Source organism: Callithrix jacchus, chromosome X (assembly GCF_049354715.1).
Source record: "Callithrix jacchus isolate 240 chromosome X, calJac240_pri, whole genome shotgun sequence".
Classification (NCBI taxonomy): domain Eukaryota; kingdom Metazoa; phylum Chordata; class Mammalia; order Primates; family Cebidae; genus Callithrix; species Callithrix jacchus.
In genome coordinates this window covers 108128216-108142951 of record NC_133524.1, presented here as the reverse complement: position 1 = coordinate 108142951, position 14736 = coordinate 108128216, and the positions used below count along the sequence as shown (strand labels likewise).

The 14736-nt window shown below is 36.3% G+C and overlaps 1 protein-coding gene across 1 annotated transcript in view; it reads right to left on the bottom strand.

Annotated features, from left to right (window-relative positions):
* Window positions 1–14736, bottom strand: part of ALG13 (ALG13 UDP-N-acetylglucosaminyltransferase subunit) — a 75549-nt gene that overhangs the window by 1284 nt on the left and 59529 nt on the right. The window contains 2 exon segments of the mRNA XM_003735803.6: window positions 2440–2617; window positions 7625–7665. Of these exon segments, the coding sequence (XP_003735851.3) occupies window positions 2440–2617; window positions 7625–7665 (219 nt within the window).

Below are 14736 nucleotides of genomic sequence, written 5' to 3'. Positions count from 1 at the left end.
GAATAACCATTTAGCAATGAAAAATTCAGATGTCAGGACAGTCTGGTCTATACTTGAATGTATAGTTTTGAAGAGCAACTTAAAAGTGTCATCTCCTGAATGTCATTAAGATCATATTTTAATTTCATAGCACTTTTGCCACAAGTCAGTTTCAGTGGAAATAAAGGCTGTTTTGATCTTCCTATAATGACTATACACATTAGACAAAAGAAAATCTTTCATTATTAGGCTTAGATTAACTATGTGAAAATAAGACTGCCACTGCCTCAGAGTTTAAATTTAAAAATAGCTCTATAAAAGGTATACTGCACAAAATTCAAAAAAGTTTGAAACTGTAATATGCTTTAAAAAGGGAAAAGAAGAGAGAAAAGAAATTAGTATTCCTAATATGCACCAGGTAACAGTACACTTATACATAAGGTCTCAATTAGTTCTTATAATAACCCTAGCAAATCTGGTATTTCCCATTTTACAGAAAATCAGACTTAAGGAGGGGGTCAAGTAACTTAGTCAAGATCACAACTATCAAGTAGTAGTGCTGGAATGTAAAACAGATTTGGTTAGGTTAGAGTTCCCATTGCTCCTTCTACCCCCCCTACCCGGTAATTCTTTCTGAAAAGGCCAATCCAAAGATCCTATTCAAAATCCCCCAAAATTTGTCCCCATCTGTATTATACTGTGAACTTACAGAACTCAACGCTCTAGAAGAGTGGCTCTCAAACTTTTTGGTCTCAGGATCCCTTTACACTCTTAAAACTTGAGAACTCCTAATAGCTTTCGTTTATGTTAGTTACAGGTACAGATATTTACCATATTAGGAATTAAAATGAGAAAGTTAAAAATAGTAAATCATGTGAAATAAGTCTATTACATCTTAACACAAATAATTTATAAAAAATAAGTTTATTTTCCAAAATGCAAAAAAATTTGAGTGTCATTGTTTTATACTTCTGCAAATTTCTAATGTATAGCTTAATAAAAGAGTTGGATTCTCATATATGCTTCTGTATTTATTATATGCTGCTTGGTTGAAATATATGAAAAAAATATGGCCTCATACAAATGTGTAGCTGGAAAAGTGAGTATTTTATGTAATTTTATTTAATTTTTTGAGATGGAGTTCTGCTCTTGTTGCCCTGGCTGGAGTGCAATGGCACGATCTCAGCTCACTGCAACCTCCACCTCTGGGGTTCAAGTGATTCTCCTGCCTCAGCCTCCCTAGTAGCTGGGATTACAGGTGCCTACCATCATGCCCAGCTAATTTTTTTGTATTTTTAATAGAGATGTGGTTTCACTATGCTGGCCAGGCTGGTCTCGAACTCCTGATCTCAAGCAATCCACCAGCCTCAGCCTCCCAAAGTGCTGGGATTACAGGTGTGAGCCACTGTGTCCAGCTCAGTGAAATATTTTAATACCTAGCCTTTTCAGATAATTGTAGATATTCTTTGATGCTACACCCGAACTACATAAGTGATAGTTTCTCAAAGGTCACTGGCAATATGGATTTTTCATGCTTTGTTACATTAAAATCCACTGTTTCATTTTGCACTTGGAAAGATCTATTACAAAATCACACTTTGGTTATATCATGCATTCGTAATTGGGAAACTATTACTTTGCTGACTTACGCAGTTCTTCCAAATGTTGACATATTTCCTCATACAACTTAAGAAACTACATTCAGCTCTACCGTATTTTAGGAGTTTTAATTGGTGGGAAAGTGTCAAGCTTATGGTGGAAGATACACGTTTTCCAAAATTCTAATTTTGATTTGAAAGCTAAAATTTTGTTTGAAAACAAGTATTACTTGTTTATCCTAAAGTGATGGGCTCACTTTGTTCATTTAAGAATATGCCGGCCAGATCAACTAAGTGTGAATAACAATAGTTTGTCTCTCTCTCTTTCAAGTCAGCAATAAAGACTCATAATAGCACAAGTCTTTTTCCTTACGTTAATCATTATACTTCATTTAGTATGCAGAAGTGTTTTATAAATAGTTCCATTTTGTCACGAAGAATATTAAACACAACTATTCAAGAACAAAAATTGAGTAAAATTAAGAATGGCTTTGATTAAACAGAAAAAATAAAACTGGCATTTTTGTACATCGGTGTGTGGCAGTGAGGAAAACCTGATTACTGCAAAGTCTGGGGGCAGTGCCAATTTGTGCTTAGATGCCAGCAGTTTTACCCACCACTAATTTCTATACCCTCATGCAAGCCAGTGAAAGGAACAAATAAAATTTTTGAATTATTGTGAACACTTCTGGCCTCATGAATCCCTTGAAAGAGTCTTAGGGGCCACAAGAGGTCCACGTATCATGCTTTGAGAATCATTGGTGTAGTATATGGACCTGATGAAACATATGAAAGCTATTATTAAATTACACACAATAAAATCCAACTGTCTTTCTTGGTGGCAATCTCACTACATACTCACCATTTGCTGATGCTTCCGCCTGTGTGCCATTTTCTCTCCTCACCTCACTGTACAATTGAGGGACAGTTTGATCTACCAGAGGAGGTGGCTCAGTATAGACTGGATAATTCTCTGCATGAAGCTGCTGCTGCATCTGTGGCACGATGACCATGGAGTGCCAGTAGTTGTGATAATAGCACTTGAGCAAGAAAGGGCAAAAAAGAAACAAGAAACTACTTTTCTCTATTCGTAATGTAATACTGTTTCCCACAAACAAACAAACAAAAAAAAGAATTGAGCCATGATTTTCAGAGGCAGCAATGACTTTTTTGACCTAAAAACTTGACACATCGTCTGTTCTCTATTAGAACTTTATGACCTTTTGCAGCATTTGTATCTCAAAGAATTCTTTCAGGAAAGCATCTAAAAGACCTGTGTAAAAAGATGCCTTTTTAAAAATATATATATATATTTGATTGCACTTAGGTGTCTCTTACAGTATTTTTAAACGCAAAAAACACCGCACACAGTATTTAACAACAGGGAACTGGATAAATTGTATATCTGTGATGAAATACTATACAGGCAACAAAAATCATGCTGTCAAATATTTTTTAAATGTTTGTAGTTAAAAAATGAAAAAAAATTATCACAGAGGTGATTTTAGTTTTCTTTATGCCACAGTATTTTCAAAATGACTACAATAGACACTATGATTTCTAATACGAAAAATAAAATATTCAGCATCTCCTGGTATTCCATAATGTAAAAGGCAGGAGAATATTTTTAAATGCCTCGGTGGAACAGATTACAAAGTTTCCATATGTGACTATAATAAACTAACGTAATAGAAAGGGCAAGCAGTTTATCAATTCTTGAAACTAAATTTAGGAAAAATAGTCTCAAAAAAACCCACCTCATTACTCTCAACTTATGGATGTATACTATTTGGGAAGACACTTTTCTTGACACTGACATGTTTAAAGCTGTAGGGAAATCAGTGTCAGGGAATGTGAACTAATCTGAGCATTATCAAGGAGAGCATAGAGTTTATCATCATCTGACAGATCTTAAGATGCATTATTCCTTTCAGTAAATATGCCATCTTGTTATATTTTAAGTTGAGTGTATTTCGGAGGGGGGAAAAGATCCCAGAAAGAATAAAATAAAAGAGCTCTCACCTCAAATCAGAGACACCTTTCACTGATAAAGGCATTTATCAGTACCCACCTGCCTCTAGAACTCAGAGGAATGGTAAAAAAAAAAAAAAATTGTTCAGCAAGTATCTATGAACACAGGAGTGCTTTAAAAATACAGCTCTTTATTTTTAAAACTTTTATTAGACTTTAAGATCTGGGATACATGTGCAGAACATATAGGTTACATAGGTATGTATACAGGTGTCATGGTGGTTTGCTGCACCCGTTAACTCGTCAACTACATTAGGTAGTCCTCCTAGTACTATCCCCCTCCCCTTGCCCTGCACCCCCTGAATGGCTTTGGTATGTGATGTTCCCCTCCCTGTGCCCATGTGTTCTCATTGTTCAACACTCACTTATAAGTGAGAACATGCGGTGTTTGGTTTTCTGCTCATGTTAGTTTGCTGAGGACAATAGTTTCCAGCTTCATCCATGTCCCTGCAAAGGACATGAACTCATTCTTTACTATGGCTGCACAGTATTCCATGGTGTGTATGTGTCACATTTTCTTTATCCAGTCTATCATTGATGGGCAATTTGGGTTGGTTCCAAGTCTTTGCTATTATGAATGGTGCTGCAATAAACAAAGGTGTGCATGTATCTTTATAGAATGATTTGTAATCCTTTGGGTACATACACAGTAATGGGATTGCTGGGTCAAATGGTATTTCTGCTTCTACATCCTTGAGGAATCGCCACAGTCTTCCACAATGGTTGAACTAATTTACAATCCCACCAACTGTGTAAAAGCATTCCTATTTCTCCACAACCTCTGCAACATCTGTTGTTTCCTTTTTTTTTTTTTGAGACGGAGTTTTGCTCATTACCCAGGCTGGAGTGCAATGGTGCGACCTTGGCTCACCGCAACCTCCGCCTCCTGGGTTCAGGCAATTCTCCTGCCTCAGCCTCCTGAGTAGCTGGGATTACAGGCACACACCACTGTGCCCAGCTAATTTTTTGTATATTTAGTAGAGACAGGGTTTCACCATGCTGACCAGGATGGTCTCGAACTCTTGACCTCGTGATACACCCACCTCGGCCTCCCAAAGTGCTGGGATTACAGGCGTGAGCCACCGCGCCCGGCCCTGTTTCCTAACTTTTTAATGATCACCATTCTAACTGGCCTGAGATGGTATCTCAAGGTGGTTTTGATTTGCATTTCTCTAATGACTAGGTGATGAGCTTTTCTTCATATGTTTGTTAGCTGCATAAATGTCTTCTTTTGAGAAGTGTCTGTCCATATCCTTTGCCTACTTTTTGATGGGTTGTTTTTCTTGTAAATTTAAGTTCCTTATAGATTCTGGATATTAACCCTTTGTCATAGATTGCAAAAATTTTCTCCCATTCTGTAGGTTGCCTGTTCACTCTGATGATAGTTTCTTTTGCTGTGCAGAAGCTCTTTAATTAGATACTATTTGTCAATTTTGGCTTTTGCTTTTGCGGCAATTGCTTTTGGTGTTTTAGTCTTAGCCATGCCTATGTCCTGAATGGCACTGCCTAGGTTTTCTTCTAGGATTTTTTATGGTTTTAGGTCTTATCTTTAAGTCTTTAATAAATCTTGAGTTAATTTGTGTATATAAGGTGTAAGGAAGGGGTTCGGTTTCAGTTTTCTATATACGGTTAGCCAGTTTTCCCAACACCATTCATTACATAGGGAATCCCTTGCTTATTTTTGTCAGCTTTGTCAAAGATCAGATGGTTGTAGATATGTGGTGGTATTTCTGAGGCCTCTGTTCTGTTCCATTGGTCTATATATCTGTTTTGGTACCAGTACCATGCTGTTTTGGTTACTGCAGTCTTGTAGTATAATTTGAAGTCAGGTAGCATGATGCCTCCACCTTTGCTCTTTTTGCTTAGGATTGTCTTGGCTATGTGGGCTGTTTTGGTTTCACATGAAATTTAAAGTAGTTTTTTTCCAATTCTGTGTAGAAAGTCAATGATAGCTTGATGGGGATAGCACTGAATTTATGAATTACTTGAGCAGTATGGCCATTTTCACAATATTGATTCTTCCTATCCGTGAGCATGGAATGTTTTTCCATTTGGCTGTGTCCTCTTTTATTTCCTTGAGCAGTGGTTTGTAGTTCTCCTTGAAGCAGTCCTTCACATCCCCTGTAAGTTGTATTCCTAGGTATTTTATTCTCTTTGTAGCAATTGTGAATGGGAGTTTGCTCATGATTTGGCTATTATTGGTATATAGGAATGCTTACGATATTTGCACATTGATTTTGTATCCTGAGACTTTGCTGAAGTTGCTTATCAGCTTAAAGAGATTTGGGGCTGAGACAATAGGGTTTTCTGCATATACAATCATGTCATCTGCAAACAGAAACAATTTGACTTCCTCTCTTCCTCTTTGAATAATACTGTTTCTTTCCCTTGCCTGTTTGCATTGGCCAGAACTTTCAATACTATGCTGAATAGGAGTGGTGAGAGAGGGCATCATCTTGTGCCAGTTTTCAAAGGGAATGCTTCCAGCTTTTGCTTATTCAGTATAATATTGGCTATGGGTTTGTCATAAATAGCTCTTATTATTTTGAGATACATTCCATCAATACCTAGTTTATTGAGTCTTTAGCATGAAGGGGTGTTGAAATTTATCAAAGGCTTTTTCTGCATCTATTCAGATAATCATGTGGTTTTTGTCATTGGCTCTGTTTATATGATGGATTATGTCTACTGATTTGCATATGTTGAACCAGCCTTGCATCACAGGGATGGAGCTGACTTGATCATGGTGGATAAGCTTCTTAATGGGCTGCTGGATTCAGTCTGCCAGTATCTTACTGAGGATTTGTGCATAGATGTTCATCAGGGATATTGGCATGAAATTTTTGCTATTGTTGTTGTGTCTCTGCCAGGTTTTGGTATCAGGGTGATGCTGGCCTCATAAAATGAATTAGGAAGGAATCCTTCTTTTTCTACTGTTTGGAATAGTTTCAGAATGAATGGTACCAGCTCCTCTTTGTACCGCTGGTGGAATTTGGCTATGAATCCGACTGGTCCTGGACTTTTTTTGGTTGGTAGGCTATTAATTACTGCCTCAATTTCAGAACTCATTATTGGTCTATTCAGGGATTTGACCTCTTCTTCATTTAGTCTTGGGAGGGGGTATGTGTCCAGGAATGTATTCATTTATTCTAGATTTTCTAGTTTATTGCATAGAGGTATTTATAGTATTCTCTGATAGTACTTTGTATTTCCGTGGGATCAGTGGTGATATCCCCTTTATCATCTTGTATTGTGTCTATTTGATTCTTCTCTCTTTTCTTCTTTATTCATCAGGCTAATGGCCTATTTTGTTATTCTTTTCTAAAAACCAGCTCCTGGATTCAATGATTTTTTTGAAGGGTTTTTTCATGTCTCTATCTCTTTCAGTTCTGCTCTGATCTTAGTTATTTCATGTCTTCTGCTAGCTTTTGAATTTGTCTGCTCTTACTTCTCTAGTTCTTTTAATTTTGACGTTAAGGTGTTGATGTCATATATTTCCCGCTTTGTCATGTGGGCATTTAGTGTTATAAATTTCCTTCTAAACACTGCTTTAGTTGTGTTCCAGAGATTCTGGTATGTTGTCTCTTTGTCCTCATTGGTTTCAAAGAACAAAATACAGCTCTTTAAATGCCTTTGAATTTGTGTAATTTTCACATAAAATGGAAAGATAGTCATAAAAATATTTTAGGATAATTCCTTTATTTTTGAGATAAAACAACACAGTGAAAAGTTAGCATATAATGTTAAATATAATAGCTAACCTAATATATGCTGAGGTTGTGCTGCTTACAGCCCAGTACCTCTCTCTTCAGTTTAATGACTATTTTATGATAAGAGAAAATAAAGCACAAGGAGGCTAAATCAGAAAACTTATATTCAGAGATCTCTTAGATAGAAATAAATTTTTTAATTTTTAGTCCCCTTAGTGCTTTTGGCTTTTGAAGTTCAAGTCTGATTACCAAAATGGCTTATACTTTGAAATAGGGCTTATCAAAGCAATTTAACATGACACTTACCTGCAATCCTAGATTGAAATAGTACTGCAAAACTTTTGTATCTAAAATTAAAAATTAAAAAAAAAATTAGTGACTAGACTGACATAAGCAATTAGAATTATCTTTTCAAAAGCTTTTCTGGCCAGGCACAGTGGCTCACACCTGTAATCCCAGCACTCTGGGAGGCTGAGGTGGGCAGATCACGTGAGGTCAGGAGTTCAAGACCATCCCGGCCAACATGATGAAACCCTGTCTCTACTACAACTACAAAAATTAGCTGGGGGTGGTGGCAGGTGCCTGTAATCCCAGCTACTCAGAAGGCTGAGGCATGAGAATCACTGGAACCTGGGAAACGGAGGTTGCACTGAGCCAAGACTGTGCCACTGCACTCCAGCCTGGGTGACAGAGTGATACTCCATCTCAAAATAGGGGGAAAAAAAGCTTTTCTCTTTCGGCATTATTAAGGTAGATATCAATGTAATCTTGCCACATTAATATCACTCTTAATTTTACCTTATAATAAATGACTACTTACCTACCAATATAGGTAAGATTATTTTCTCATCTAAGGTTTAGTTACCAAATACAAATTTCATTTCTAATCTTAATTTTAGGCTACTGTTATAGGAATGCCACTCAAGCAATATTTAGGAAGAATCCAATAAAGGCATTTTTTTTCACTTGTTTCAAGATGGAGTTTTTAGTTTAATACACTTCTAGTACATAAGCAATCATTTTGGTCCTCAGTTACTAGCTCTACTAGACATTACAGACTAATGTTCTACTGACAGAGGTTAGTGATGCCTGCTGAGACAATTACAACAATATGAAACTATTCACTGCTTTTATTTACCACGACTGACATACCACCATCAGAACTCCAAAGAGAAGGGCAATGAGCAAGGTAATTTCTCTAGACATTACGAAACTAAACTACTTCATAAACGAAAAAAAACTGTTCTTAGCATTACAGTTGTATCTCTAAATGTATTTTTATTCCTTTACCTGAGATCTGCACATATTTTTATTTCTAAAGTAATATAACCTGAGTTCCACTAATAGATGAACTTTCAGAAAACCCTTCTTTCTTAGGTTGGAGACTCCCTAAACAGATATATTTACTGCCATTAAAAAAAAAAAAATCAGCCTCTATTTTCACTGTTATATGGGAACACAGTATAAAGCCTAATGCTCCAGCTAAAGAATATTTAAAAAATAGGAAATAAATTCTTCAGTGGCATTGGATTCTACTCCTTGATACAAACATAAATAAAAAAATAACTTGCATACACAAATGCACATAGTATTAATAGCCAAAATGTGAAAGCAACTCAAATTTTCCTCAACTTACAGATAAAATATGATACAGACATACTTTGGAGATATCATGGGTTTGGTTCCAGAACAAATAAAGACAATATTGCAAGGAAGTGAGTCATACCAATTTTTTGGTTTCCCAGGATATATAAAAGTTATGCTTATTGCTGGGCACAGTGGCTCACTCCTGTAATCCCAGAACTTCAGCAGGCTGAGGTGGGTGGATCATGAGGTCAGGAGACTGAGACCATCCTGGCCAACATGGTCAAACCCAACTCTACTAAAAATACAAAAATTAGCCAGGAGCAGTGTCACACACCTGTAATCCCAGCTACTCAGGAGGCTGAGGCAGCAGAATCACTTGAATCTAGGAGTTAGAGGTTTCAGTGAGCCAAGATCATGCCACTGCATCCCAGCATGGTGACAGAGGAAGTCTCCATCTCAAAAAAAAAAGTTACGCTTATACACTATACTGTAGTCTTTTCAGAGAATAATAATGTTAGATCTAAGAAAACAATGTATATACCTTAAATTTAAAATACTTTATTGCTGGCCGGGCGCAATGGCTCACACCTGTAATCCTAACACTCTGGGAGGCCAAGGCAGGTGAATCACTTGAGGTCAGGAGTTTGAAACCAGCCTGGCCAGCATGGAGAAACCCCATTTCTACTAAAAATACAAAAATTATCTAGGCATGGTGGTGGGCGCTTGTAATGCCAGCTACTCGGGAGGCTGAGGCAGGAGAATCACTTGAACCCAGGAGGTGGAGGTTGTAGTGAGCCGAGATCATACCACTGCACTCCAGCCTGGGTGACAGAGACTCCATCTCAAAAAAGAAAGAAAGAAAGAAATAATAAATAAAACACTTTACTGCTAAAAAATATGCTGACAGAAATGAAGGGAGAAAAGGGAGAATATATTGTTGGAAAAACAGTGCCAATAGATTTGCTTGACACTGGGTTGTCACAAATCTTCAATTTGTAAAACAATAAAAATCACATTATCTATAAAATACAATAAAACAAAGTACAACAAAATGGAATATGCCAATACATCCATATGCTGAAATGTTCTGGCCATAAGAAAGAAGAATGCACTGATATATGTGACAACATGAACCTTGAAAACGGTATGCTTAGAGAAAAAAAGTTAGTTGCAAAAGACCACATATTTTATGATTCTATTTATATGAAATGTCCAGAATAGGCAAATCCATTGATAAAACAGAGGAGTGACTGCTAAGGCCAGGGAGAATGGGGAGCACCTACTAATGAATACACGATATGTTCTCACGGTTAATAGAACTTAGATGGGAGAGTGAGTGGGGAAAGAATTTGAGTTGAATCATAATGACAGCAAATGCTTAGGAGAAGAAAATCCACTACACGGAGTTCACATAGGAGCAGAAAGAGATAAGATTGGAATAGAGACTAGACTGTGGAAAGTCATAAATGCCATACTTAAGTCTGTTGAACTTTAATCTACACAAAACAAAAAATCACTGAAGAGTTCTGAGCTAGGAAGAGATACAAAGTGGAACAGTACCAGAGTAATGAGACCAATGGAGAAGCTACTCTAATTGTTCAGGGACAAGGTGATAAATGCATGATCAAGGAAAGAGGCAATGGATATTTTTTTAAAACCCTCTGTGAAACCCAGATTCTTAATAAATCAGCCAAGGTTAACATGCAAAAATCAATTCTATATTTATGTACAGGACAAAACAGGAAAATAAAAGTTTTAAAATTCTATTTACTATAGCTCCAAAACCCCAAATACACAGGAACACATTTAACAGAAAAGAAGACTGCTACACACACACACACACACACACACACACACACACAAATGTTGAGAAACCAAATGCAGCCTAAATAAATTGACAGATACACTATGACACCATGTTCATGAATTCAAAGAGATCATATTGTTAAGAACTGACATTCTCCCCAAATTGAGCTATAGATTATAAACACAATCCCAAATTTCCAGAAGGTTTCTCTTTTATGTTTTATCAAATTTGATAGTCTAAGACAAATGCAAATTACCCACCTTACTTCAAATATCTCACTAAAAAGACAATGTGGTAATGATGTAAGGATTAAAAAATAGATCAATGCAATAGAAGAGGGCACATAAATAGACCTGCACTTAAAACGGTCATTTTATTTTTGACTAAAACACCAAAGTGATCCAACAAGGAAAGGAAAACCTTTTTTACAAATGGTACTGCTGGAATACTGGAGATCCATAAAGGATAAAAAAACACACAAGTCACCTCAACCTCTATCTCATACCATCCACAAAAATTAATTTGAGATGGGTAGTGGACTTCAATGTAAAACTAAAAGCATTACGCTTTTAAAGGAAAACACAGGAGACAATCATAATGACTTGAGAGTAAGGCATTTTTTTATTTGAATCAGAGTCTCATTCTGTCACCCAGGCTGGAGTGCAGTGGCATGATCTTGGCTCAGTACAACCTCTACCTCCTGGGTTCAAGTGCTTCTCCTACCTCAGCCTGCCAAGTAGCTGGGATTACAAATGCATATCACCACACCTGGCTAAATTTTGTATTTTTAGTAGAAGCGGGATTTCACCATGTTGGCCAGTGTGGACTCGAACTTCTGACCTCAAGTGATCTGCCTGCCTTGGCCTCCCAAAGTGTTAGGATTACAGGTGTGAGCCACCATGCTCAGCCAGTTTCTTAGATTACAGAAAGCAATACACACCAAAAAAATTATCAATTCGATTTCATCAGAATTAAAATCCTCTATTCATCAGAAGGCACCAAGAAGAAAATAGATAAGCCACAGAATAGGAGCAGATATTCAGAAAACATACCTGACAAAAGACTAGCATAGAGAATATGTAGAGAACTTCCACAACTCAATAACAAGCACCCAATAAGAGAGTAGTCAAAATATGTGAACACTTTACAAAAAATATGCAAATGGCCAATAAGCACATGAAAAAAGTACCCAAACAACTGGACATTCACATGCAAAAATATGCATCTACACATAGACTTTACATACTTCACAAAAAAAGTCATCAAAATGTATCACAGACCTAAAAGTGAAATGCAAAACATAAAACTCCTAGACAGTAACAGGAAAAAATCTAGATGACCTTGAGTCTGGCAATTGCTTTTTAGATATAATACCGTAGGCATGATCCATAAAAGAAATAATTTTTAAGTTGGAGTTCCTTAAAATTAAAAACATCCGCTCTGCGAAAGATACTCAAGAGAATGAAAAGACAAACCACCGATTTGGAAAAAATATCTGCAAAAGACATACCTCATATAACAGACTGTTACCCAAAATATACAAAGAACTTTTAGAACTCAGTATGTAAACAACCTGAATTAAAAACGGGCCAAACACCTTAACAGATGTTTCACCAAAGATATACAGATGGCAAATAAGCACATGAAAAGATGCTCCATGTTGGACTTCACAAAGAAAATGCAAATTAAAACAATGAGATGCCATTACACACCTATTAAAATGGCCAAAATCCAGAACAGACAACACCAAATACTGGCATGAATGTGGAACTACAGGAACACTCATTCATTGCTGGTGGGAATGTGAAATAGCTATTCTGGAAGACAGTTTGACAGTTTCTTATAAAGGAAAAGATATTCTTATTCAATCGAGTAATTGTAATCCTTGGTGTTTGCCCAAAGGAGTTAAAAATATATTTCCACACAAAAACTTGCATGTGGATGTTTAGGGCAACTGTAACAGAAAGTGGAAGCAACCAAGATGTTATTCAGTAGATGAATGGATATATAAACTGTGGTACATTCAGATAATAATTTGGTGAGTAATCTTAAATACATATTGCTAAGAGCCAATCTGAAAAGGCTACATACTGCATGATTGCAACTATATGGCATTCTGGAAAAGTCAAAGCTATGGAGACAGTAAAAGATCAGTGATTGCCAGGAGATGGGGGATGAACAATAATAGGCAGAGCACAGATTTCTGGGGCAGAGACACTCCATTATAGCATCTATGTGATGCTATAATGAAGGATACATGCTATTATACTTTTGTCCAAACTCATGAAAGTGCAACAGAAAGAGTGAACACTAATATAAACTATAGCCTCTGGGTGATAATGATGTACCAAGGTAGGTTCATCATTGTAGCAAATATACCATGCTGGTATGGTGGGGGGACACTGATAATATGGGAGGCTACAGACATGGGGGGGGCTGGTGGAAAATGGGAAATCCCTATGCCTTCCTCCCAATTTGGCAATGAACAGAAAACTGCTCTACAAAATAGATTTTTTTTTTAAACATGATCAGTCACCAGAATGGATAAAGTTAAAGAAAGTGGCAACAATAAATGTTGGTGAGGAAGTGAAACAACTGGAATTCTCATACACTGCTGGTGGAAGTGTAAAATGGTATAACTTCAGAAAAATGTTTGGCAGTTACTTATAAAAGTAAGTACATATCTCTTTATGACCCAGCAATTCCACTGCTAGGTATTTGCCCAAGGGAAATAAAAATGTATGTTTACAAAGACTTTTACAAGAATGTTCATAGCAGCTTTTTTCATAATAGCCCCAAACTCCAAATAGTCCAGCTATCTATCACCAACAGGAGAATGGACAAACTGGAATAGTCATAAAATGAAATGCTACTCAGCAATGAAAACAAGTGGGCTAATGACACATGCAACAACAGACAAATCTCGGAAATCATGCCAAGTTTAAGAAGCTTTCCATAAAGATTATATATTACAAGATTACATTTATACAAAATTCTAAAACAGGCAAAACTAATCTATGGTAAAAAAAAAAAAAGTCAGAACAGTGGTTGTCTCTAGGGGGAACATGGAAAAAACTGGGAAGGAGCATGAGGCAACTTTGTGGGACAATGTTAATACTTTATACCTTGATAGGGATTTGGGTTACACAAGTGTGTGCATGCATATGTTAAAACTAAGCTAATGTGCACTTAAGTTTTGTATATTTCATTATATGTAAACTGTACATCAAAAAGTAAAAAAATCTACTTAATAAGATGTATCCTGAGGTTTTAATGGGGAAGTGTACAAATGGCTACAATTTACAAATGATACAAATGTATCAAAAAGAAGATGGATTAATAGAGATGGATAGAGGGAAAGACTGGATAGATATGTGATAAAGTAGTTAAACATTTATGATAGAATATAGGTGGATAGATAAGACTTCATTTTAAAATTCAACTTTATGAATGTTTGAATATATTCATAGCAAAATATGAAAAATACAAAATCAGAATTTTGTGGTGACTAAGTACATCTCAGGCATAGGTAGGTAAGGAAAGGGAGAGAAGTAAAGGAATCAGAGTTTAGATACTGGGCAAATTAGGTGGAAATGATACCACTTAACAAAATAGAAAACCAAGGAGAAAAGTCAACGTTTTGTGTGACTTGGGGAAAAGATAAATATGAGGAATTTCATTACTGAAATGAAAGCTAAAAACTAAATGAAAATGTCCAGCAAGTATCTGGAGACAAGTAACTAAAAACTTTTGATGCCAAGGCTAGCTAGATTTAAGAATCAACTACATAGAAATAACAGTGAAGTTTAAGGATAGGAAAAAGACAAAAGGGAGCTAAAAAAAATCTTGGTGATTAGGGGTTGGAAAAAAAAATAGAGAAGCAGCTAGAAAAGAAACAAGGAAATGTTATAGCAAGAAAGTATAAGTAAGCTACAAACAATTCTCAACTATAATTCTCTCTAGCAATATGTCAATGAGGGGTAATAAAGAACTTCCAATGAAAAACTACTCCGTAGATGTTTAA